The sequence below is a fragment of the Dipodomys spectabilis genome, unplaced genomic scaffold (genome assembly GCF_019054845.1).
Source record: "Dipodomys spectabilis isolate Male_0828 unplaced genomic scaffold, ASM1905484v1 ptg000119l, whole genome shotgun sequence".
NCBI classification, from domain to species: domain Eukaryota; kingdom Metazoa; phylum Chordata; class Mammalia; order Rodentia; family Heteromyidae; genus Dipodomys; species Dipodomys spectabilis.
The window spans coordinates 1,258,296-1,278,867 of record NW_024870796.1 but is presented as its reverse complement, the minus strand read 5'-3'; the positions used below and the strand labels follow the sequence as shown (position 1 = coordinate 1,278,867).

At 46.3% G+C, this 20,572-nt stretch overlaps 1 protein-coding gene across 2 annotated transcripts; it reads left to right on the top strand.

Annotated features, from left to right (window-relative positions):
- Positions 1 to 6,561: 6,561 nt before the first annotated feature.
- On the top strand, positions 6,562 to 19,500 carry Znf454 (zinc finger protein 454). 2 transcript variants are annotated; one of them, XM_042688996.1, is made up of 5 exons: positions 6,562 to 6,909; positions 7,595 to 7,689; positions 10,930 to 11,056; positions 11,495 to 11,581; positions 16,541 to 19,500. In XM_042688996.1, exons 3-5 carry the CDS (start codon positions 10,933 to 10,935, stop codon positions 17,860 to 17,862), a joined length of 1,533 nt encoding a protein of 510 aa, XP_042544930.1. In that variant the 5' UTR covers positions 6,562 to 6,909; positions 7,595 to 7,689; positions 10,930 to 10,932; the 3' UTR covers positions 17,863 to 19,500. The 2 variants fall into 2 exon arrangements, with proteins under 2 accessions (XP_042544930.1, XP_042544931.1); XM_042688997.1 differs by lacking the exon at positions 11,495 to 11,581.
- Positions 19,501 to 20,572: the final 1,072 nt, after the last annotated feature.

Here is a 20,572-nt window from a genome sequence, read left to right as displayed (position 1 = left end):
CCAGCCTGGGCAGGAAAGTCTGTGAGACTCTTATCTCCAATAAACCACTAGAAAACCAGAAGTGGTGCTGTGGCTCAAGCGGTAGAGTGCTCCCCTTGAGCTGTAGAGCTGAGGGACAGTGCCCAGGCCCAGAGTTCAAGCCCCTTGACTGACAAAAAAAAATCACACTGGGAAGCTATTGGTGTTTTATTCTGTTATATGTATTGTCTTGATGCCTCTCTTCCACAGTCTGGTTTCTGGATGTTTTGCCAAATTTCTCTACCTCTACTAACTCCTGTTTACCACTCCATGTCGTTCCCCTCTTTCTTCATTACTTTCTCCCCTAAAACATAGTCTGGTTTCTACCAGGTGATACACTAATCATATAAATCTTAATGAAATAGCATGCTGTTTTTAAATTCTTAATTGATAGCCATTAAGCTTTTGTTAAGCTATTTAGAAGACAATGTAATTTAAATATGGACTTTAAGCACATGAGTTAAATAATATTTATCTTCATGTCATTTGACAGTCAGAGTGGAAAGGAGAAGAAAGAGGGGTTGAACATAAATATAAAAAATTCACATATGAATAGAAAGTTTGTAACTTAAGACATGTTCAGAATAACCATAAGAATAGTTTATAGATGCATCATAGTGTGAGTAGGTAGAATAGTTTCCTTTTTTTCATATTTATCAAGACCTAAATGTGCACCAGATATATTTAGGAAGTCAAAGTAAATAAAATACATTTTTTAACTTTCAAAGGACTATACTAACAAATAACATGTGAGAAGAAAGGAGAATGAATGAGGCTGAATCTAGCCAAAATTGGTGGCCGGTTGAGATAGATCTATTTGAACAAGAAGGAGTCTTGGATTCTTATTTGATTAGATTAAATGCCACAATTAAAACCACACAAAAGTGGCTGGTTATGTGAAGGCATTGATGTGTTGTTTGAATATTCTGTTGAGTCTGTGGTCATCTCAAGAAGATTCTTGAGAAAAAAATAAGTTAGTGAAAAAAAGCCAAACATATGGAGGCAAAGAAGACGGTTGTTTCTGAGGATACAGTTAGCTCAGTGCTTCATTTGCCTTCTTAGCCTGTTTTGATGACTCAGTTTGTATTTGCGTATAGTCAAGGAGCCCTAGGACCTGCATTCTGAGATAAAGGATGCAGTGAATATGAGTAGAGAAGCTCAGTGTCATTCCCTACAAGCCTCAAACTCAGAATGAGAGAAAGGGTGCTGTCACTCAGGGTATACTGACAAAGAATACTCAGAGCATAAGTATCTGGGAGAAAAGACCTCCATTATGTTACCCTCTTCTGAAGACTAAACCTTTCCTTCAGAGTCCATTGGCAGATAGAACTGTGGTTTTCATGATATTTGAGAGTCATGAATAGTTGTTTTTGTTTTTGTTTTTGTTTTTTGGTGTGACTTGAGATAGACCTTGTGGTAACTAAGAACTATTATCAGCCAAGGTTGTCTGTGCTCTGTACCTTTCCCTTTTTCTATCCTTTACCCCTCATAGCATGGCCAGAGAACATGGGCTTCTATCTCTTCATTCCACATTCCTTTTTTTTGGGGGGGGGGGATCTGGTCGTGGGGTCTGAACTTTGGGCCTGGGCACTGTCCCTCAGCTCTTCAGCTCAAGGCTAGCAGTCTACCACTTGAGCCACAGCGCCACTTCCGGCTTTTTTCTTTTTGCTTATGTGGTGCTAAGGAATCGAGCCCAGGGCCTCATGCATGCAAGGCAAGCGCTCTACCACTGAGCCACCTTCCCAGCCCCTCATTCCACATTCTTATGGATAGTTGGTGCTTTTTTGTTTCACAATTAAGTTTGGCCCCAAAATATAAGCATCTGTTTTCCTATAGTAACCACACCAGTGGCTTTCCACCTTCCTTCTAGCTCTACATCTCTTTATCACAATTCTAAAGTTCCATGGAAGAAAATCAGTAGGTCCAGATCCTTCTGCCAAGAACCTCTCCCATTTCCAGTCAGCTGCTGGGGAGGAGGCTGCGATATAATCTCTGTCCATTACAGTTGGGCCTATGGACAAAAAAAAAAAAAAAAACCCAATATGACCAAGATAACATTATTTACTGAGAACCTTCTCAGTAGTACTCTAAAGGAGCTCATGATAGAGAAGTCAGATGTAAGGAAGGAATTAGAATGTAATCGGGTGACTTCTAAGATGACAAGAAACATAGTGCCCTCAAACCACAGAGATTAGGGATGATTAAATCTATTTTCTCTATGGCTAAACTATCACTCAAGACTTAAATAGAGCCATTTCCACCACTGAAGTTCTGTGAAATAAGTTATCAATTGCCAGTTACTGGTGGCTCATGCTCATGCTCATGCAACTCAGCTCTGAGGATCATATTTTGAAGCCAGCTTGGGCAGAAAAGTCTGTGAAACTCTCATCTCCAATTAACCAGCAAAAAGTCAGAAGTGGCAGTGTGCTAGCCTTGAGAGAAAAGCCAAACAAGAGCATGAGACTGAAGTTGAAGCCTTACTACCCAAAAAAAAGTTATAAAAGTTCCATAACAGATGGAACTGTAGAATATGGCACCATTTCCTCTCTCTTAGATTATGCATAGCTTCTAACATTTAAATGTTGGTGAGACCTGCATCTGCCAAAAGCATCACAACCCATCTGGAGGGGATGGGGCTCTGAAAGTTTTATGGACACATAGAATCTAGTTCAGGTTTCTTCCAGGGTATATACCCATTGGCATTTTCAGTTCCTGCCTGCAGTCCATGGAGTTGCTTGCTTCCTGTGGGCTGCATGTTGGAGCGGTTATCAGACTGAGTAAGGCATCCTCTACCCATCCTGCATAAAGCAGCTCAGAGGCATTCCAAAGTGAAGGACCCTTAGTCTCTGTGCCAAGTTTCAGGGTACCAGGGAAGAGGCAGCAGTGTGTACAGAAGATGGGAAATGGGAAAGAGAGGGGAAGAGCAGGAACAGTCCAAAGAGGACTGAAAAATACTATGCCTTTAGGAAAGTATAAGGGAGTATTGTGAATGTAGAGGAGCAATCAAAAAATGACAGGAAAAGGAAGCTCTTGTTAGCTGAAAGGGTCATGTGACAGGGCTCAGCAGGAAATGGCCTCTCTGAAGGAAGACTAATCAGAATTGATTGTAAGTCGTCATCCAATGTAAGTGGTCATTTATCCCTAATTAAAATAAAAGCAGACAGGAAATAGTTCTTCCTGGACACGGTTTGGAGCCTGAGGGAAATATAGGCAAGAACTGGAGACTGCCCTAGTGGATGTTGGGAACAATAAAGCCAGTGTGTTAGCTCTGGCTAGTGCCAGAGGGCACAGTGGATTTCTCATGCTCAGAGTCACTCTTTGAGATTTTATTTATTTTTATTGTCTATGGAAAGCTTCCAATTAGGTCTTCTCTAACACACTTACAGCCGCTCCAGGAAAACCAGTCAGATAAACAGAGGGGAGTTCTACTTACATGCCAGCTCTCAGCCATCTGGGCAGCAAGATAGGCTGTCCTGCTGACAGCTTCCTTGTCAGCAGGAGTGATTCCTGCTTCTACTTACTGGTTGTGGGACATTGACAAAGGCATTTAGCAATGAAGGCCTCCGTTTTCTCATTGGATAATAGCACAGACCTATATGCCTTCTGGGTTGTATTAGATAATAATGTAAAGTGCTTATAAAAGTGTCCAACACATAGTCACACTCAGGTACCATACTGTCATCCTTAAGTGTGAAAATAATCTCCTAGGGAGAGAGTAGTCAGTGGGCCAATCATGGTAGCAATATTGAGTTATGAGAACAAAGCAGATTGCCATCAGGCATCATGGTATTACTTCATTCCAGCTACACAGGAAGCATAAATAGGAGAATCATGGCCTCATTTACAACAGCCTAGACAAAAAAGTAAGGCCTTATTTGAAAAATAAAGAAAAAAGGGCTGGAAATGTGCTTAACTGGTAGAACACTGTCCTGTTAATGCTTCCTAAAAGGTGGCTAACTTACCTAAGTGACAAACCTTGGATCTTATTGGCTTTTTTTTTTTTTTGTCAGTCATGGGGCTTGAACTCTGGGCCTGGGCGCTGTCCCTCAGATCTTCAGCTCAAGGCTAGGGCTCTACCACTTGAGCCACAGCACCACTTCCAGCTTTTTCTGCTTATGTGGTGCTGAGGAATCGAACCCAGGGCTTCATGCATGCAAGGAAAGCACCCTACCACTGAGCCACTTCCTAGCCCTCTTATTGGCTTTTTTTTTTTAGGGTCCGGTCGTGGGGCCTGAACTCTGGGCCTGGGCGCTGTCCCTCAGCTCTTCAGCTGAAGGCTAGCGCTCTACCGCTTGAGCCACAGCACCATTTCCGGCTTTTTTTCTTTTTGCTTATATGGTGCTGGGGAATTGAACCCAGGGCCTCAGGCATGCAAGGCAAGCGCTCTACAACTGAGCCACCTTCCCAGCCCTCTTATTGGCTTTTTAACCATCAAGAAAGTGAAAACTCTCAGCCAGGAGTCAGTGGCTCATGCCTGTAATCCTAGCTATTCAGGAGGCTGAGATTTGAGATCTCAGTTCTAAGCCAGCCTGGATAGAAACATCTGTGGTATTCTTATTTCCAGTTAACCACCAAAAAGTCAGAAGTGGAGCTGTGACTCAAGTGGTAGAACACTAGCCTTGAGCACAGAGAGGCTCAAAGACAGTGCCAGGTCCTGAGTTCAAGCCCCAGGATCAGAGAAAAAAAAAACAAAAAACAAAAATCTCAAACACTCATCTTCCCCTCTTGAGCTCCAGGAAAATGATGCATTCAAAGGCAATTAACTGTCCTTAGCAGGGTACACCTATCCATCACCACATCCTGCCTAGCAGAATAAGAACCTCAGAAAAAGACTGTAACTTCACTTATCTAGATGTCCCCCACTATCCCAGTAGAGGCTCCCCTGGACCCAGGGCAGCCTGGATAAGCCAGTGAGTTGATTCCTGTGTTCTGACTCCGGAGCATTTCTGGTTTCCTTAGCCACATGTCTGGGTTTGGCCACCATCAGGTCTTCCTGGAGTCCCTGGAGCAAACTTGGCCTTCCAGTGTCCCTGTATCCTCTCCCTGCAATGTCTAAGTCAGCTTGCCAGTTAAGTCCTCACCCTGTGTCCCTGTTTACAAAAATCTGTTAAGTTTCTGTTTCCCCGATGCTGTATTGTATTGTTTTCCCAGTGTGACTAACAAATTCCTGCCTCAGTTGTAACAGTCGCTTTACACTCCTTCTTGGAATGTGACTCCCCCCCCCCCCCCCCCCGCCCGCGCCGCCCCCCCCCCCCGCCCCAATTCCTGTAACCCACATAACACCTTCGTTAACACCTTCTTGGAACTGACTCTCCCTTCGAAATTCCCACAGTCCAGATAATGTACCCATGTTATTGCCCATGTGACCCATGTGACTGCCCCCTAAAATTTTGTTTAAATTCCACCCATACCTGTCCATAGCTGCTGCCTCCATTCCTGCCATTCCAGCCGAGCAGTCTGTCCCCCAATAAAGCCTTGAACTCCTCTCTGTTGCTGGCCTCTTGTTTCTTACAGAATGAATGAAATTGGGAATTCTGTCTCTGCACCATGTCCGGGCCAGCCCCCAGGCCAAACAGGAAGTGTTGGAAGCTTGTCAGGTGGAGTTGTCATCCTGCCAGCTTTTGCAACCTTTTCTGCCGTGGGTCTTAGGAAACTGAGTCATGAGAGTATTAGAATAAAGAGCAGAAAGCAAACTCAACAGGCTAGATCAACTTTAATGGAAAGTAGAAGAGGGATACCATGGTCACCAGAGAGGAGACAGGAGGCTTAATGGGGGCAGGGGTGGAGGGATTTAGGGTCATGGCTAGGGGACAGGGTTGCGCGTAGCTGGAGAATTGCAAGGGATTTGGGGAAGTGCCTTGAGACTTCATGACCTAGTTCCGGGATCCTATTGTGTAGGTTACTGGCTGGGCCAAGGGTAGCCTGCGAGGAAGACTCAGGTGCCTGACACCTGAGGGGTGGGGTTGGGAAGTAGGCTTTCACTTTTAGGTTGATTACAGGCTGGAAAGAATGGGCTGGGGAGTCTCAGGGAAGTCACCCCCGGTGGAGGGGAGTGTGGTGTGTGGGCCAGGCCGTGGGAGCAACATTGAGTCATGAGAATAGAGCGGATTCCCATCACCAAGCATTCCATTTAGACTTGCTCCCTTGCCCCTTATGCCCCCCCCCCCCCCCCCCCCCCGCTTCCCTGGTCCCGTGGGCTAACTTCCGTCATGGACAACTTTCCCTTTCCCGATCTTTGGTTTCAGGGTGTTATTTCAAGGTAGAGAACAAGGGCCAAGTCAGAACACGGAACCAAATGCACGCATGTCGATTCGCTCCCTGGCGGAAGGGTTAAGCTGACTCGCCGCCGCCCCCAGAGACTCCTGGGAAACGTGGTTTCGCATTGAAAGCGGCTAGGCCGGAGGGCGGGGTTTGAAGGGCAGAGCCCGTTCTGCGCAGGCGCACATCATCCCTTTCGCTGAGGATTCCCCCCCCCCCACTCTGAAGAATCCAAGCAGCCCAAGCCCTGCTGCTCTAAGATTTGTGGGAACTCGGCTCGGCGGTGTCCCGGGCAACGCGCAAGCGCAATCAGATCCAGGCTGCAGACTTACTGCTCATTGTGTTCTGAGCGGAGAGTTGGGGGTGGCGGTGGAACCCCCCCCCCCGCCCCCCCGCCGCCCGCGGAGCTTCTGGAAGGACCAGGCAGCGGCGCTCGGGCCTGAGGACGCGAGCGCGCCGGGAACGCCACCGAGGTCTGGCTCATTCCGGAGGGCACGCCTCGAATGCCCTAAACCTCGTGGAATTTGGTCCCAACCAGAAAAAAAAGAGTCGGGCCAGGAATGGGCTCCTGGGTTTGGGGTCAGGATTTGAGTGCGCGTGGATGAGGACAGGATCGGGAAGCCCATCTCTCAGGTAAGGGCTGGCAGCTCTCGGGTTGTTACCAGCCCGGTGTGGCGCTTGCCCAGGGCCGGGGCAGCCGCAGCGGCTCCGCGGGACCTGACGAGGCGGCGGCAGAGGGTGGGAGGGTGGTGTGGATGATTCCTGACCCCCCTCCGAACCCCCCTCCCCGGCCACACACACACACACACACACACACGTGGCTGGCTTTTGGCCCTAGGTCACTCACATTACCCTGAAGCCAGAGATCCGCTTTTGACCTGAGCGGTTTTCCCCAGTGAAGACTTCAGGCTCCTTAGCTCTGATCCCTTTCCAGGAAACAGGAGTTGACCCTCCTTGCTCTCCCTCTCCACTCCTTTCCGAATCAGCTGTCCCAAGATTACTGTCCCGGATCCCTTGAAGGGAAGGACGGAGGGTGACTAGAAAGTATGAGAACGGGGGCTGCAGCATGCTTTCTGCAGGGAGAAGGCACAGTATTTATACCGAAGGGAAGATACGGAGGACTTGACTAGAGGAAAACAGGAAGGGAAAAGGTAGCCCGTGGGTGCTTCACCTTACTGGAGAAGCAAGATGTACGTACTCTGAGAAGCCAGAGAGAGTGGAGAACAAAGGGTTGGTTGCATTGGGGGTACTTGCAGGACTACTAGGATGGAAATGCTAGCCTCTCTCCTGCTGCTGACACATCCTCTGCTCCTAACAGGTGTGCAGTTGCTGCTGGCCCGTGGAAGCTGGAAGCTTAAGGGCTTCCCACCTGCCTCCCCTACACTTTGCCTGCCTTCAGCTGGTTTGTGAGAGGTAAGCGGAGGAATGTCGAGAGTTCTCCCTGCCCTCCCTCCCTCCAATTCACCTTCTAGATTTGAAGGGTATAGGGATATTTTCCCCACCTTGGAGCTCTACTCCCACCTTAGTGCCCCCCCCCCTCAGATTCTTGGCCCCAGTCTCCCTCCCACCCCATATTGGGCTCATCTGGGGGTTTCAGAGCTAAGTTGCCAGAGGTCATATAAATGGCACAACCTGAACTTGAATCCAGATTGATCTGAACTGAAAATCAGTCTCCCTCCCTCCCTCTCTTTCTCTTTCTTTCTTACTTGCTTTCTTTCTTGCTTGCTTGCTTTCCTGGTTCTGGGCCTTGAACTCTGGGCCTGGGCACTGTCCCTAAGCTCCTTTTGTTCAAGGCTAGTGCTCTACCACTTGAGCCACAGCACCACTTCCAGCTTTTTCAGTGATTAACTGGAGATAAGAATCTCACAGACTTTCCTACCTGGGCTGACTTCAAACCAGGATCCTCAGGACTTGGCCTCCTGAGTAGCTAGGATTACAGGCGGTAGCAAATGGCACACAGCTCTGAAAACCTTTCTACTAGCAGTACTTGACATAGGAACTAAAAGAAGGGAGGAATCAGAACCCTTTTCTGTGGAGCATGATGGTTTTTCTGGACATGTATTAGGGGTGTGAAATATGCTTAAAAAAGTGAATTACAGGCTCTGATAAATTGGTTCATGGGTTCACTTCAACTAGTATTTCTTGATTTCATGCTGTAAACCAAGGCTTTGGGTACAGGTAATAGACACTAATTGAGAATGTCTTAAACTAAAGAATGCATTTAGCTGAGAGATACTGAGTTACCTTCCCAACTCTAGAAGCAAAAATACAACTGGACTTTTTTGTGGAAGAGGGGTCTTGAACAATCCAAAAATCCTTTCTCTTAGATATTTCTTTCTGGGCTTCTGCTGAACTCCTCTTTCTTAGAATATTCCAGCTGCCCTGGTTCCTCAGTCAGCTCGGAAGACCAGAACTGTGGGAGCTGCTGAGTTTTCCATGTGAGATTTCTGGTACTTGTTCTTATTTCTGAATTTCAAGGGAGGAATATGGAGTGACTGTTTCCATGGGTCGTGTGTGTGTGTGTGTGTGTGTGTGTGTGTGTGTGTGTGTATGTGTCTGTGTATGTGTCTGTGTCTGTGTCTGTGTGTATCTGTGTGTCTGTGTCTGTGTGTCTGTTGTCTGTGTGTGTTGGGGTAGGCACACAAACAGTTGAAGAGAAAAAAGAATTGCTGAAAAATAAATACAGTCATGCTTCACTTTATAATGTGCACAGGTTTGGGGTTCAGGCATCATTAGGTGATTTGGCCCTGGCTGAACACTGTGGAGGGATCATAAAACTGAGATGGTGAAATTAATCACTAATATGTCCTCTTAATGCAACCAAGAGATTCATGAAGACGAGATATGTGTTCTGCCCCAGTGGCGTGGCCTACTAAGCTGTGTTTTATGTAGTAGTGTTGTACAGCATAGACCAGCTAAGATCGAAACCACTTTTTAGAAAGGGTAAAGGAGTATATGTCTGGCAACTCAAACCAGGCTAGTGTCAGAAGTTTGGATCCCAAGGAAGGGGGGACCCTGAGTTTTATACAAGCTGGTTACATACAAACTAAGTATTAATTGGATATACAAAAGATCAGGTGGGCTGACATCAAGTTCTGACTAGGTGGGCAGTTCCTGTCTAGTTATGCAGAAACCATGTCATCCTGTCACTACCCCTTCTGTATTGTTATTTAAAAGTACTTTATGAGGAACCAGGCACTGGTGGCTCATGTCTGTAATCCTAGCTACGCAGGAGGCTGAGAGCTGAAGATCAGAGTTCAAAGCCAGCCCAGGTAGAAAAGTCAATGAGACTCTTAGCTCCAATAAACTACCCAAAAAAAGCTGGAAATGGTGCTGTGGCTCAAGTAGTAGAATGCTAGCGTTGAACAAAAGAAGGGACAGTGCCCAAGCCCAGAGTTCAAGCCCCAGGACCAGAATAAAAACATGCCTTGTGGGCTTCTGCTGTGGATTCAGTCCTACCTAGCCTGCCCCCAGCCTGCATTCCAGCAACAGCCCCACCACACCACATTCTGGCAACTGGATGTGGGAAAAGGGAGAGGGGTAATTTTTGTCCACTTCATTCCCACCTCTAGTACCTCACTCAACTCATTGCAACATAAGTGTTATCATTGCTGATAAGTGGCTCCTATCAGGAAGCTTGGCCCCATGTAGGGAGAAGTAGAATCCAGTGTAGTAATTCCACTAATTAAGGATGTTAGCGATATGAAGCCAAAAGGGATTTTTGAGGTCAGCCGGGGGCCCAATGTGCATGGGTGGCTAGGACCACGGGAGTCTCTGGATGGTGAAAGAGACCCCTGGGTCTCTCCGATGACCCAGAATCACATTCTCAGGTTTTGACAGTTGGAGCGCCTATTCCTGTTTCCAGGGCAGGCACAGAAGGCTTGGGCCTGTAACCATCCTTCATAAGTGAGGTCTCCACACCCAAGGGGCCTGTGCTTGGTACCACTGTTTCCCCATTCCTTTTTTCCTAGTCTATCTTACCTCAATAGTACTAGCTAAAATCATGATAAAAGAATAATATACTACAGGGTGTCAGTGGCTCTCCCCTGTAATCCTAGCTACTCAGGAGGCTAAGATCTAAAAAGTACAATATACTACATGTGTCAGTAATATAACTGCTTACTATGATTATCAAATACAGGGCCTTGCACTTTCGCTTGGCTGTTTTTGCTCAAGGCTGGCAGTCTGCCACTTGAGTCACAGCTCCAATTCCAGCTTTTTTTTCTGCTTAGAAATAAGAGTTCCATGGACTTTTCTATCCAAGTTGGCCTCAACCTTCAATCCTCAGACCTCACCTTCCTGAGTAGCAAGGATTACAGGTGTGAGCCTCCAGCACCCAGAGCTTTGATAGGCCCACATAGGTGACTATAGAAGCAGTCAGAGAGAGAACTATACTGAGGAAAAAATGTCCTTGTTGGAGATAAGAGGAGTTGGTTGAATGGGGGAAGGATGGAGAGCCGAGGCAGGGCTGGGCAGATTAGGAGAGATTGGAGAAGATATTGAAGGCAAAATGAACGAGTACTGGGCAAGCAAGCATGTTTTCTCTGCCTCTTCAAAGTAGGGACCATGGTGTAGGAAATGGGTAACTTGTCCCCAGACACCAGCCAGCAGCCAGTGTCAACGTTCTCACTAAGGATGGGTTTGCTGTTACAGAACATGGTGAGCTTCAAGGATGTGGCTGTGGTCTTCACACAGGAGGAGTGGAGTCTCCTGAGCCCTGCACAGAGGGCCCTATACAGGGAGGTGATGCTGGACAACTATAGCAACTTGGTGTCCTTAGGTAAGTGAGGAAGCCTGGAGCATTCACCTTTGGGGATTTCGTTGGGACCCTTCTACTAATGCTATGCAAAAGACTAAGCTGGAAGGTGCTGAATGGGGATGCTACCTGCAAAGCTCCCACTTGCGTATTCCTGGTATCCCTCGGCCTCTTTGGAGTCTTTAAGTAGAGATCGTCCAAAATGACGGAGGACTTAGGAGTATGGGGGGAGTCCCCCCCTCACCCTCTTCTAGCAGGGACAAGAACATGGGGACAAAGTGTCTGTGTCAGGCCTGAGCTATCTTTTTTCCTCCTACGAGCATGTGTCCACCTGGGCTTTCTGATGCGATCACCTTTTCTAGGATATTCCGGAGAACAGGTCTCCTCCTTGCAATGACGTTTATCTTTATTAGAAGCAGATGTGGTCTTTTTTTTTTCCCTCCCCACGCTTCTGAAAACCAGGACTCTTAGGACCCAAACCAGATGAGTTTTCTCCCCTGGGAAAAAGGAAAGAATGGACACTGGACACATCCAGAGGCTTCTGTCTTGGTAAGAATCACACCTCTGCGAGGCTGGGACTCCCGTGGGTGCTGAGGGTAAGGGTGTCATCTCAGCAAGCACGCCAGGCTTTGCTGCCACATTGTCCCAGCATGCATTGCCAAAGGGTGACACTCCTGAATCCTTTCTCCCCGTTACTTTCTTCCCCCCTGTCCTTGTTTGGCATAGATGAATAGAGTCTGGGTTAGGGACACCTCAGACATCACTTGCCAACTCGGCCCTGACCCCTGAACAGCATGACATGCATCTGGAAGTGAGGGCTACTTACTTCTCTAGTAGGAAGGAATCACACTGGCTTACTCACAGCGGTTATTTAAAAGCCAGTTATATGCCCAAGAAAACACCTCTTTTCCTGACCGCCGCCCCCCCAGAAAAATTGCACATCTTCTCAGCTACTTCATGCTTCTTCATCCATGTGGAAGTTCAACCAGCTGGCATTCAACTAGTCTCCCTTTGCCAGGCACTGTGCTAGATTATCGGTGCCAGGAGAGCTGGTTTGCTATGCTAAGCTGCGTTGCTCATACATAGGAAATGCATGACACTTTGTTTTAGCAAATGCCTACATGTATTGCCTGGGCATGCAGACAGCATGATAACTTAGTGGCTATTAATTGTTTTAAGGAGTCCACTGGGGCTCGTGATGTGAGGGTAGGTCTGCAGCTCTCTTGCTATCACCCAATATTCTAGAAAAATTACTGTATTATCATGACACTATAAGCTTGGTGCTGGTGGCTCACACCTGTAATCCTAGCTACTCAATAGGTCAAGACCTGACTTTCCTGCCCAGGCTGGCTTCGAACTGCAATCCTCAGATCTCTGCCTCCTGAGTAGCTAAGATTACAGGCATGAACCACCAGTGCTTGTTTTCTTATTTTTGTTTCATCTCTACTTTTCTTTTCTGTACTGGGGATGGAACCCAGGGCCTCAGCTCCACCAAGCCAGTCTCTGTCACCAGCCACATTCCCAGCCCTTGCTTTCATTGATAACCTACTCAGACTTCAGATACCTTATGGGGAAAGGGTGGTAGGCTTCATTTCTGATGCTTGAAGTATAGATTGAAGCATCCTTGATCCAGAAACCTCAAATGTGAAATGCTTCAAAATGCAGTTTGAGCTCTATCATGCAGCAACTGATCCATAGGGAACTCCACTCCTGGTCTCCCTCATGTGATAGGTCATAAGTTAAAATGCAAGCACCAAGAAGTTCTTTATGAAATCACTGTCAGGTTATGTGTAAAAAGTGCATGTGAAAAGAATTGGATTTTGAGTTTAGAATCTTCTATCCCATTCCCATGCTTTTTTTCTTTTCTTTTTTTTTTCCAGTTATGGGGCTTGAATTCAGGGCCTGGGCGCTGTCCCTGAGCTCTTTTTGCTCAAGGCTAGTGCTCTACCACTTTGAGCGACAGCACCATTTCTGGTTTTTGGATGGTTAATTGTAGACAACAATCTCACAGACTTTCCTTCCTGGCCTGGCTTTGAACCACAATCCTCAGATTTCAGCCTCCTGAGTAGCTTGGATTACAGAAGTCAGTTACCAGCATCTGGCTCCCAAGCTATCTTATTATGTATATGCAGATATTCCAAAATGAGAATAAAAAATCTGAAACACTTCTGGCCCCCGGTAGAAATGTGGAAGGGCTGTTCAACCTGCAATGGCTATGAATCTGTATCGTTTCCATTGTTACTCTCATTATTCCTGGAGTAGCATAAAGCTTTTTTTTTTTTTTTTTTTTTTTGCCTTTTTTTTTTTGAGGGGGGGGGTCCAGTCATGGGGGCCTGAACTCTGGGCCTGGGCACTGTCCCTCAGCTCTTCAGCTCAAGGCTAGTACCACTTGAGCCACAGCACCACTTCCAGCTTTTTTCTTTTTGCTTATGTGGTGCTAAGGAATTGAACCCAGGGCCTCATGCATGCAAGGCAAGCGCTCTACCACTGAGCCACCTTCCCAGCCCATCATAAAGCATTTTTTAAAAGTAGTTTTGACTCTACTTTTTTTTAAATTAGTTTTATTTGTTTATTAGTTATTTATTTGTGTTTATGTGGTACTAAGGAACCAAACCCAGGGCCTCATGCATGCTAGGCAAGCACTCTACCACTAAGCCACATTCCCAGTCCCTAGATTATTCTTAGTTATAGTAGTAAGTCATGAATCAGATAGCTTTCTTCTGTGTCTGTTCTCTGGGCCATGAGACAGTGGAGAGAGACTGGGGTGATTTGGGGTGATTTGGGGCCTCGCTCAGACTTTCAAACTATGAAGCAAGTAGGGATACCACACTTGATAGGGAATGGCGTCAATGGGGTTAGCTCATCTGGACTGACTTAAAGTTGTAAATCAAGGATTAGCATGAGGCCCTGAGTGGCGCTTAAAAGGTCAGTTTCTTCTGTCCAAAATTGTGGTTGGTGGTGCTGATCTTGAGGCTTGTCCTTGAGCTATTTTGCTCAAGGCTAGCACTCTACCACTTTAGGCACAGCTCCATTTCCAATTTTCCGGTGGTTAATTTGAGATAAGGGTCTCACAGACTTTCCTGCCCTGACTGGCTTTGGACCACAGTTCTCAGATCTCAGCCTCTTGAGTAGCTAGAATTACAGGTGTGAGCCACCAGCACCTGGCTCTCTAAAATAGGTTTTGTTTTGCTTTAATATCTGTTGTGGGTCTTCAACTCAGGGCATAGTCACTGTCCCTGAGCTTTTGGGTTCAGGCTAGCACTCTACCACTTGAGCCACAGCTCCCTTCCAGCTTTTTGGTGTTTTAATTGAATTGATAAGAGTCTCATGGACTTTCCTACCTAGGCTAGCTTTGAACTACAAGCCTCAGATCTCAGTTTCCTGAGGAGTTAGGATTACAGGCGTGAGACCAGCTTTACCTTGATAATTTTCAAAGTAAGATCTGACTTTATTCCTGGGCTGGGCTGGGCTGAAGTCTACCTACTTGTGCCACCCTGTGTCACTGGGCCTGACAGGCTCGCACCACACCACTTAGTTCTTGAAATGGAGTCTCATGAACTTCTTTTTTGCCAAGATTATCCTCCAGCTGCAATCTCCTGATTACTACCTTCCAAACAGCTAGGATTACAGGCATGAGCGACCATGCCCATCAGGAAGGTTTGTTCTTGACAGGATTTCCCAGGAATCATTCCCAGGCATCATTCATGTTTGGTCTCCAGTCTTTAGCATTACCTTTGTAGTATAAAATTTTAAATCGGCTTAAGTTAGAAGGTGGATTTTCACAAATGTGTAGAATGACATACAATCCAGAACTGTGTTCTCTAATTCCAAGATGTGAACCTAGTGGGAAGATTGTTAAGGAAGTGTGCAACTTTTGTTTATGGAGTGGAAGTTTTTGTCAAGTAATTCACAAGGCTGTAGCTACTACTCCAGTAAGAGTCCCACTGGTGGCTCATGCCTGTAATCCTAGCTACTTAGGAGGCTGAGATCTGAGGATCATGGTTTGAAGCCAGTCTGGGCAGGAAAGTCCATGAGACTTTTATCTCTTGTTAACCACCAGAAAATCAGAAGTGATGCTGTGGCTCAAAGTGGTGAAGTGCTAGCCTTGAGCAAAACAACTCAGGTACAGAGCTCTGAGTTCAAGCCCTATGAGTGACAAAAAAAAGTCCCATTCATAAGTGCCCTGTCCCCCAGATTCATAGCTTCTCCCTCTTGGATATACTAGACATATCCTGGCAAGTGTGCTACTTTGTTTCTAAGTTCCTTTTCTACTCACACATCAAGGTGGTTCATTTTCTTTGTGTGTAGATTTTATTATCTTGGTCTTGGATGCCTCACTTCTATTGGCAAGTGGTGGGCTTTACTTTTTTATTTTTATCCTTTGTCATCATGGAGCTTGAATTCAGGGCCTGTGCGCTGTCCTTGGGCTTTTCTACTCAAGGCTAGCACTTCAGCACTTTGAGCCACAGGTCCACTGTCTGTTTACTGGTGGTTAATTGGAGATCAGAGTCTCAAGGACTTTCCTGCCTGGGGCTGGCTTTGAACCATGATCCTCAGATCTCAGCCTCCTGAGTAGCTAGGATTTCAGGCATAAACCACCAGTGCTCAGCTGGTGGGCCTTATTTTATTAGTAGATAAGAACATTTCATCCCAGGTATGTGACAACTTAACTTTTTATTGCCTGTCAGGGCTAGGGAGCCTTTTTTAAGCCAAAGGCCATTTGGATATTTATAACATCAGTTGCAGGCCAAAAAAAAATTATCAGTACAGATGGGCATCTGTCAAGTATCACACGTGCCTGTGCTACCGTGTTCCAAGTGATTTTGCTGGCCTCAAATAAACATCTTGTTCTACAGGCCAGATGTTCCCTAGCCCTGCTCTCTCGGCATACTCAAATGAGTCTACGAAATATATGAACGTTGGTAGAGGTTGTTACTCGAGTTACTTCCTAACAAGTACTCACCTCTAGTTTCAGGATTTTTTTAAAGACTGTATCTTGTTTGTTGTAAAAATCATAACACTAGAATAGACCATTGTTTCTTGTCTATTAGCATCGGACACTCTGTGTTACACTTTGGGAGTATTACAATATCAGATAGCTTCTGTCTGACTGCAAAGATATAAAGTGTTGGACTCAGAATTCCAGGTCAAGCCAGTGGCATCTGAGCTCAAGCTCCCAAGCTGTCCTGCCTCAGATAGATAACACTGCCGGAGAGCTGTGCTCGCCTGTTTTCCTCTTCTCTTTTTGTCACATCAAGTAATCTTCAAAACTGCCACCTGTTTATTAGCATTCTTAATAGCATTATCATCGCAGGCCATTTAGATGTTTCCTCCAGTCAGACATTATCCTGGGTTTTATTTGGGGAGGGGGGTTGTTTGTTTTTTTTGTTGGTTATGGGGCTTGAACTCTAGGCCTGGGTGCTGTCCCCCAGCTCTTCAGCTCAAGGCTAGTGCTCTACCACTTGAGCCACAGTGCCACTTCCTCATTTTCCTGTTAATATCTTACAGCATGGATGATCATACCTGTGAGTAAGAAATCTCCTCTCAAGGCAGATATTCCTGAAGAAGAATTAGATCAGTGGACAATAAAGGAAAGATTGACCAGAGATGATCACTGGACACATGCTGGCCTGTTGGAAGGGCAATGCCAGAAAAGTCAGGAGATTAATTTACAGCAGGTGAGCTGCACCTCCCAGAACATTCCATCTGGGGTTAGTGAGCAGAAATGCCATGAATCTGGGAAGGACTGCACCAAGAGCTCCTGTCCTATACAAGATGAGGAGTGTCAACTAAGCAAAAACACCTTTGAATCCAGTGAGCGTGAACAAGTCTTCTCTAATAAACATCAGAGAACGCATCCAAAAAACCTTCACACAAGTCAGAAAAATCTGACTAAAGAGAAACGCTATAAATGTAGAGAGTGTGGGAAAGCTTTTCACCAAAGTACATACCTTATCCATCACCAAAGAATCCACACGGGGGAGAAGCCATATGAATGTAAGGAATGCGGCAAGGCCTTCTCTGTGAGCTCCTCGCTCACTTACCACCAGAAAATTCATACTGGAGAGAAACCTTTTGAATGCAACGTATGTGGAAAGGCTTTCATCCGCAACATACATCTCTCCCACCATCACCGAATACATACCGGAGAGAAACCTTTCAAATGTAATATCTGTGACAAAGCCTTTGTGTGCCGAGCCCACCTTACCAAACATCAGAATATCCACAGTGGTGAGAAACCCTACAAATGTCACGAGTGTGGGAAAGCCTTCAACCAAAGCACAAGTTTCCTGCAGCATCAGAGAATTCACACTGGAGAGAAACCCTTTGAATGTAATGAGTGTGGGAAGGCTTTCAGGGTGAACTCTTCCCTCACTGAACATCAGAGAATTCACACTGGAGAAAAACCGTACAAGTGCAGCGAGTGCGGGAAAGCCTTCAGGGACAATTCATCCTTCGCACGACATCGGAAGATTCACACGGGGGAAAAACCCTACAAATGTGGCTTGTGTGAGAAAGCCTTCAGGGACCAGTCCGCCCTAGTCCAGCATCAGAGAATTCACACTGGGGAAAAACCCTACACATGTAATATGTGTGAGAAAGCCTTCAGTGACCAGTCAGCCCTTACCCAGCATAAGAGAATTCATACACGAGAGAAGCTGTACATGTGCAAGGTCTGCGGGAAAGCTTTTATCCGAAGCACCCACCTCACTCAGCATCAGAGGATTCACACGGGCGAGAAACCCTATGAGTGTACTAAGTGTGGGAAAGCTTTCAACCAGTCTGCAAACCTCATTCAGCACCAGAGACATCACATTGGAGAAAAGTGATTGAAACCAGTTTGTCCGGAACAGCATTAGGAGTTAGGGAAGATTCCTTCTCGAACGTGAGAGATCTGCGCCAGAGATGAACTATGAAGTCTTGCATCAAATAGTTACTGAGTCAAGCTTCACAATGTCATGGAGCCAAAGGTGGTGTTAGGGAAGCTAGGTTCACCCAGGGAGGCAGCTGTACAACCTTGCACTAGACAAAGTGCAGAATAGCACCTGGCAATGACTCTGTTAGCCGAGAAGGGCATACAATAAATGGTTAATTGTTATATAATGAAGGCACTGCCCAGGCAAGTGCTATTACTGTAAATAGAGTTCAGTTGGCCCATGCATGTCCAGAAGGCCATTTAGTCCAAATTTTAGCAACTACTAGACACTTTTCTCTGCCTACCCTCAACTGGGTTAATCCCAAGGCATGAAAGGGTATTGATAAGTGCAATCCTTCTGTACTTTCCTTTCCTTATAGATAGTCTGACCACAGCAGAGCAAGAAGGTCCCCTGTTGGGACCTTTCCTGGTTACAGGGGTTACAAGCTGGTCTTGTGACATTGTGAGTCATGTGCATAGAGATGGTTCCCAGCACACCTGTAGACAGTGCCATCTCAAGATGCCATGCCTGCGTCTGGCAGGGAAGAGTGGGGCTTAGGTGTGATGTCAGTGTCTCCAGCCCTCATGTGGACCATGGAGCCCCAGAAGCAGACCCAGAACCCAGCTGCCCTCCGTGTCCTCCACCCTGCAGAACTGCAGACACTGCCTACTCCTGGGAGAAAAAAAAACTCCCAGTGCCTCTTCAGATTCCTGTAATCCGGTCTTGTCAGCTCCCTGATTGGTTTTCCTCTGTCCACCATAGATTGCTTAGCTGTGGCTGCAGTGCTCTCCGGATGCTGCCTTCCTCCACATTCAGTGCCTCCTTTTTCTTTTTTTAAAATTGTTTTAACCCTATTGTCTTTAAGTAGTTGTACAGAGGGCTTCCATCCATGAGTATTATCATGAGCAGGTTCACTCTCATCTCTCACCCCTCTCCTCCCCTTAGTCTTCCTAGTTCCATTTTTTACATGTATACATTGAATAATATTCTGAGTGCATTCTCCCATCCTTCCTCTCTCCATTTGTCTGTCTCTCCACCACCACCCTTCACCCCATTCCTCTCCCCTTTTCCTACAGCACACTTGGGCTTCTGGTTCCTGTGGGTGAGCCTCAAGAGTCTTCGGGCTAGGCCTGGCCTCTATCCATCTCCTTTCTCTACTCCACACTGCCCTCCCTCCCCTGCACTATTGCCTTTCATCAGCATCAAGACACAAGACTTTCCCGCCCTGCTCTTCCCTGCAGCAGGAGGCCTCCTTCCTTAGCTCAGGCCAGCTCCACTGAATATATTTTCAGTAACACTTGTATATACCAGTGAAGGGGAGGAAATCACAAGGCTAGATTATTGGTCCTCACCCCTGGCTTTCTCCCACAGGTTAATGACCATGCTAACTCTTTTGCTTCTTGCCTACCGTGCTACCACCTGAGTCACGCTTCCAACCCCCTCATAATCACTCCATAAGCACCAGGACTTGGTGATGTATACCACATAGCACTATAAGCTTTTTAAAAAGGTGATTGATGAAGAATTACTCCACGGGGCATTGTCATGAAAATAAAAAGTAGCCATTGTTCTAAAGGTATGTGAGTTGCTTTTCTGTTGCCTGGTTATCTAGTTAGATGTCGCTAAAAAATGAGAAGTTGTAGCCGGGCACCGGTGGCTCATGCCTGTAACCCTAGCTACTCAGGAGGCTGAGATCTGAAGATCGCAGTTCAAAGCCACCCCGAGCAGGAAAGTCCATGAGACTCTTATCTCCAGTAAATCACCAGAAAACCGGTGTTGTGGCTCAAGTGGTAGAGCACTAGCCTTGAACTGTAGAGCTGAGAGCTTTCCTGGTCAGAGGGGGTTTAAAAACTGGATATCAAAGCATATTATAAAAAATTATACAACATGATATACAATAAGAATCTCTAGTTGAATGGAAGAGATCAATTTATTAAAGTCATGCAGTTGGTAGTGAATCAAAATTAACTAGGTAATAAAGCTCCAGGACACATATACTAACCCACTGTCCACCATTTTGTGAACATCTGTTTTAGCAGACTGAACCAACTACATCAATGATCTACAAATGAAGTGTTAAGGCTAGGAACTTCCAAACCAGTCCTTCCATTAATTTGCCTCCCATGCTGTGGTTAGCCTTTTCCATTCAGTCTTCCCATTTTGATCCCTCTTCTCTTGGTTCCTACCCTCTGCATTTTATCACTTTTTTGGGGGGGCGAGGGGTCCGGTCATGGGGCCTGAACTCTGGGCCTGGGCGCTGTCCCTCAGCTCTTCAGCTCAAGGCTAGCGCTCTACCACTTGAGCCACAGCGCCACTTCAGGCTTTTTTCTTTTTTGCTTATATGGTGCTGAGGAATCGAACCCAGGGCCTCAGGCATGCAAGGCAAGTGCTCTACCACTGAGCCACCTTCCCAGCCCATTTTATCACTTTTCTCCACAGGTTGGAACATTGTCTTTGAACCCCTATAGTTACTTATAGTAACTGTCAGTATTTTGTTTCTGTCCATCCGGTATTAGTGCTCATTTCCCCCAATAGTCTCCTATATATGGTTGGTCATAGGGCTTGAACTCAGGGCCTGGGCACTGTCTCTAAGCTCTTTAGCTCAAGGCTGGTGCTCTATCAC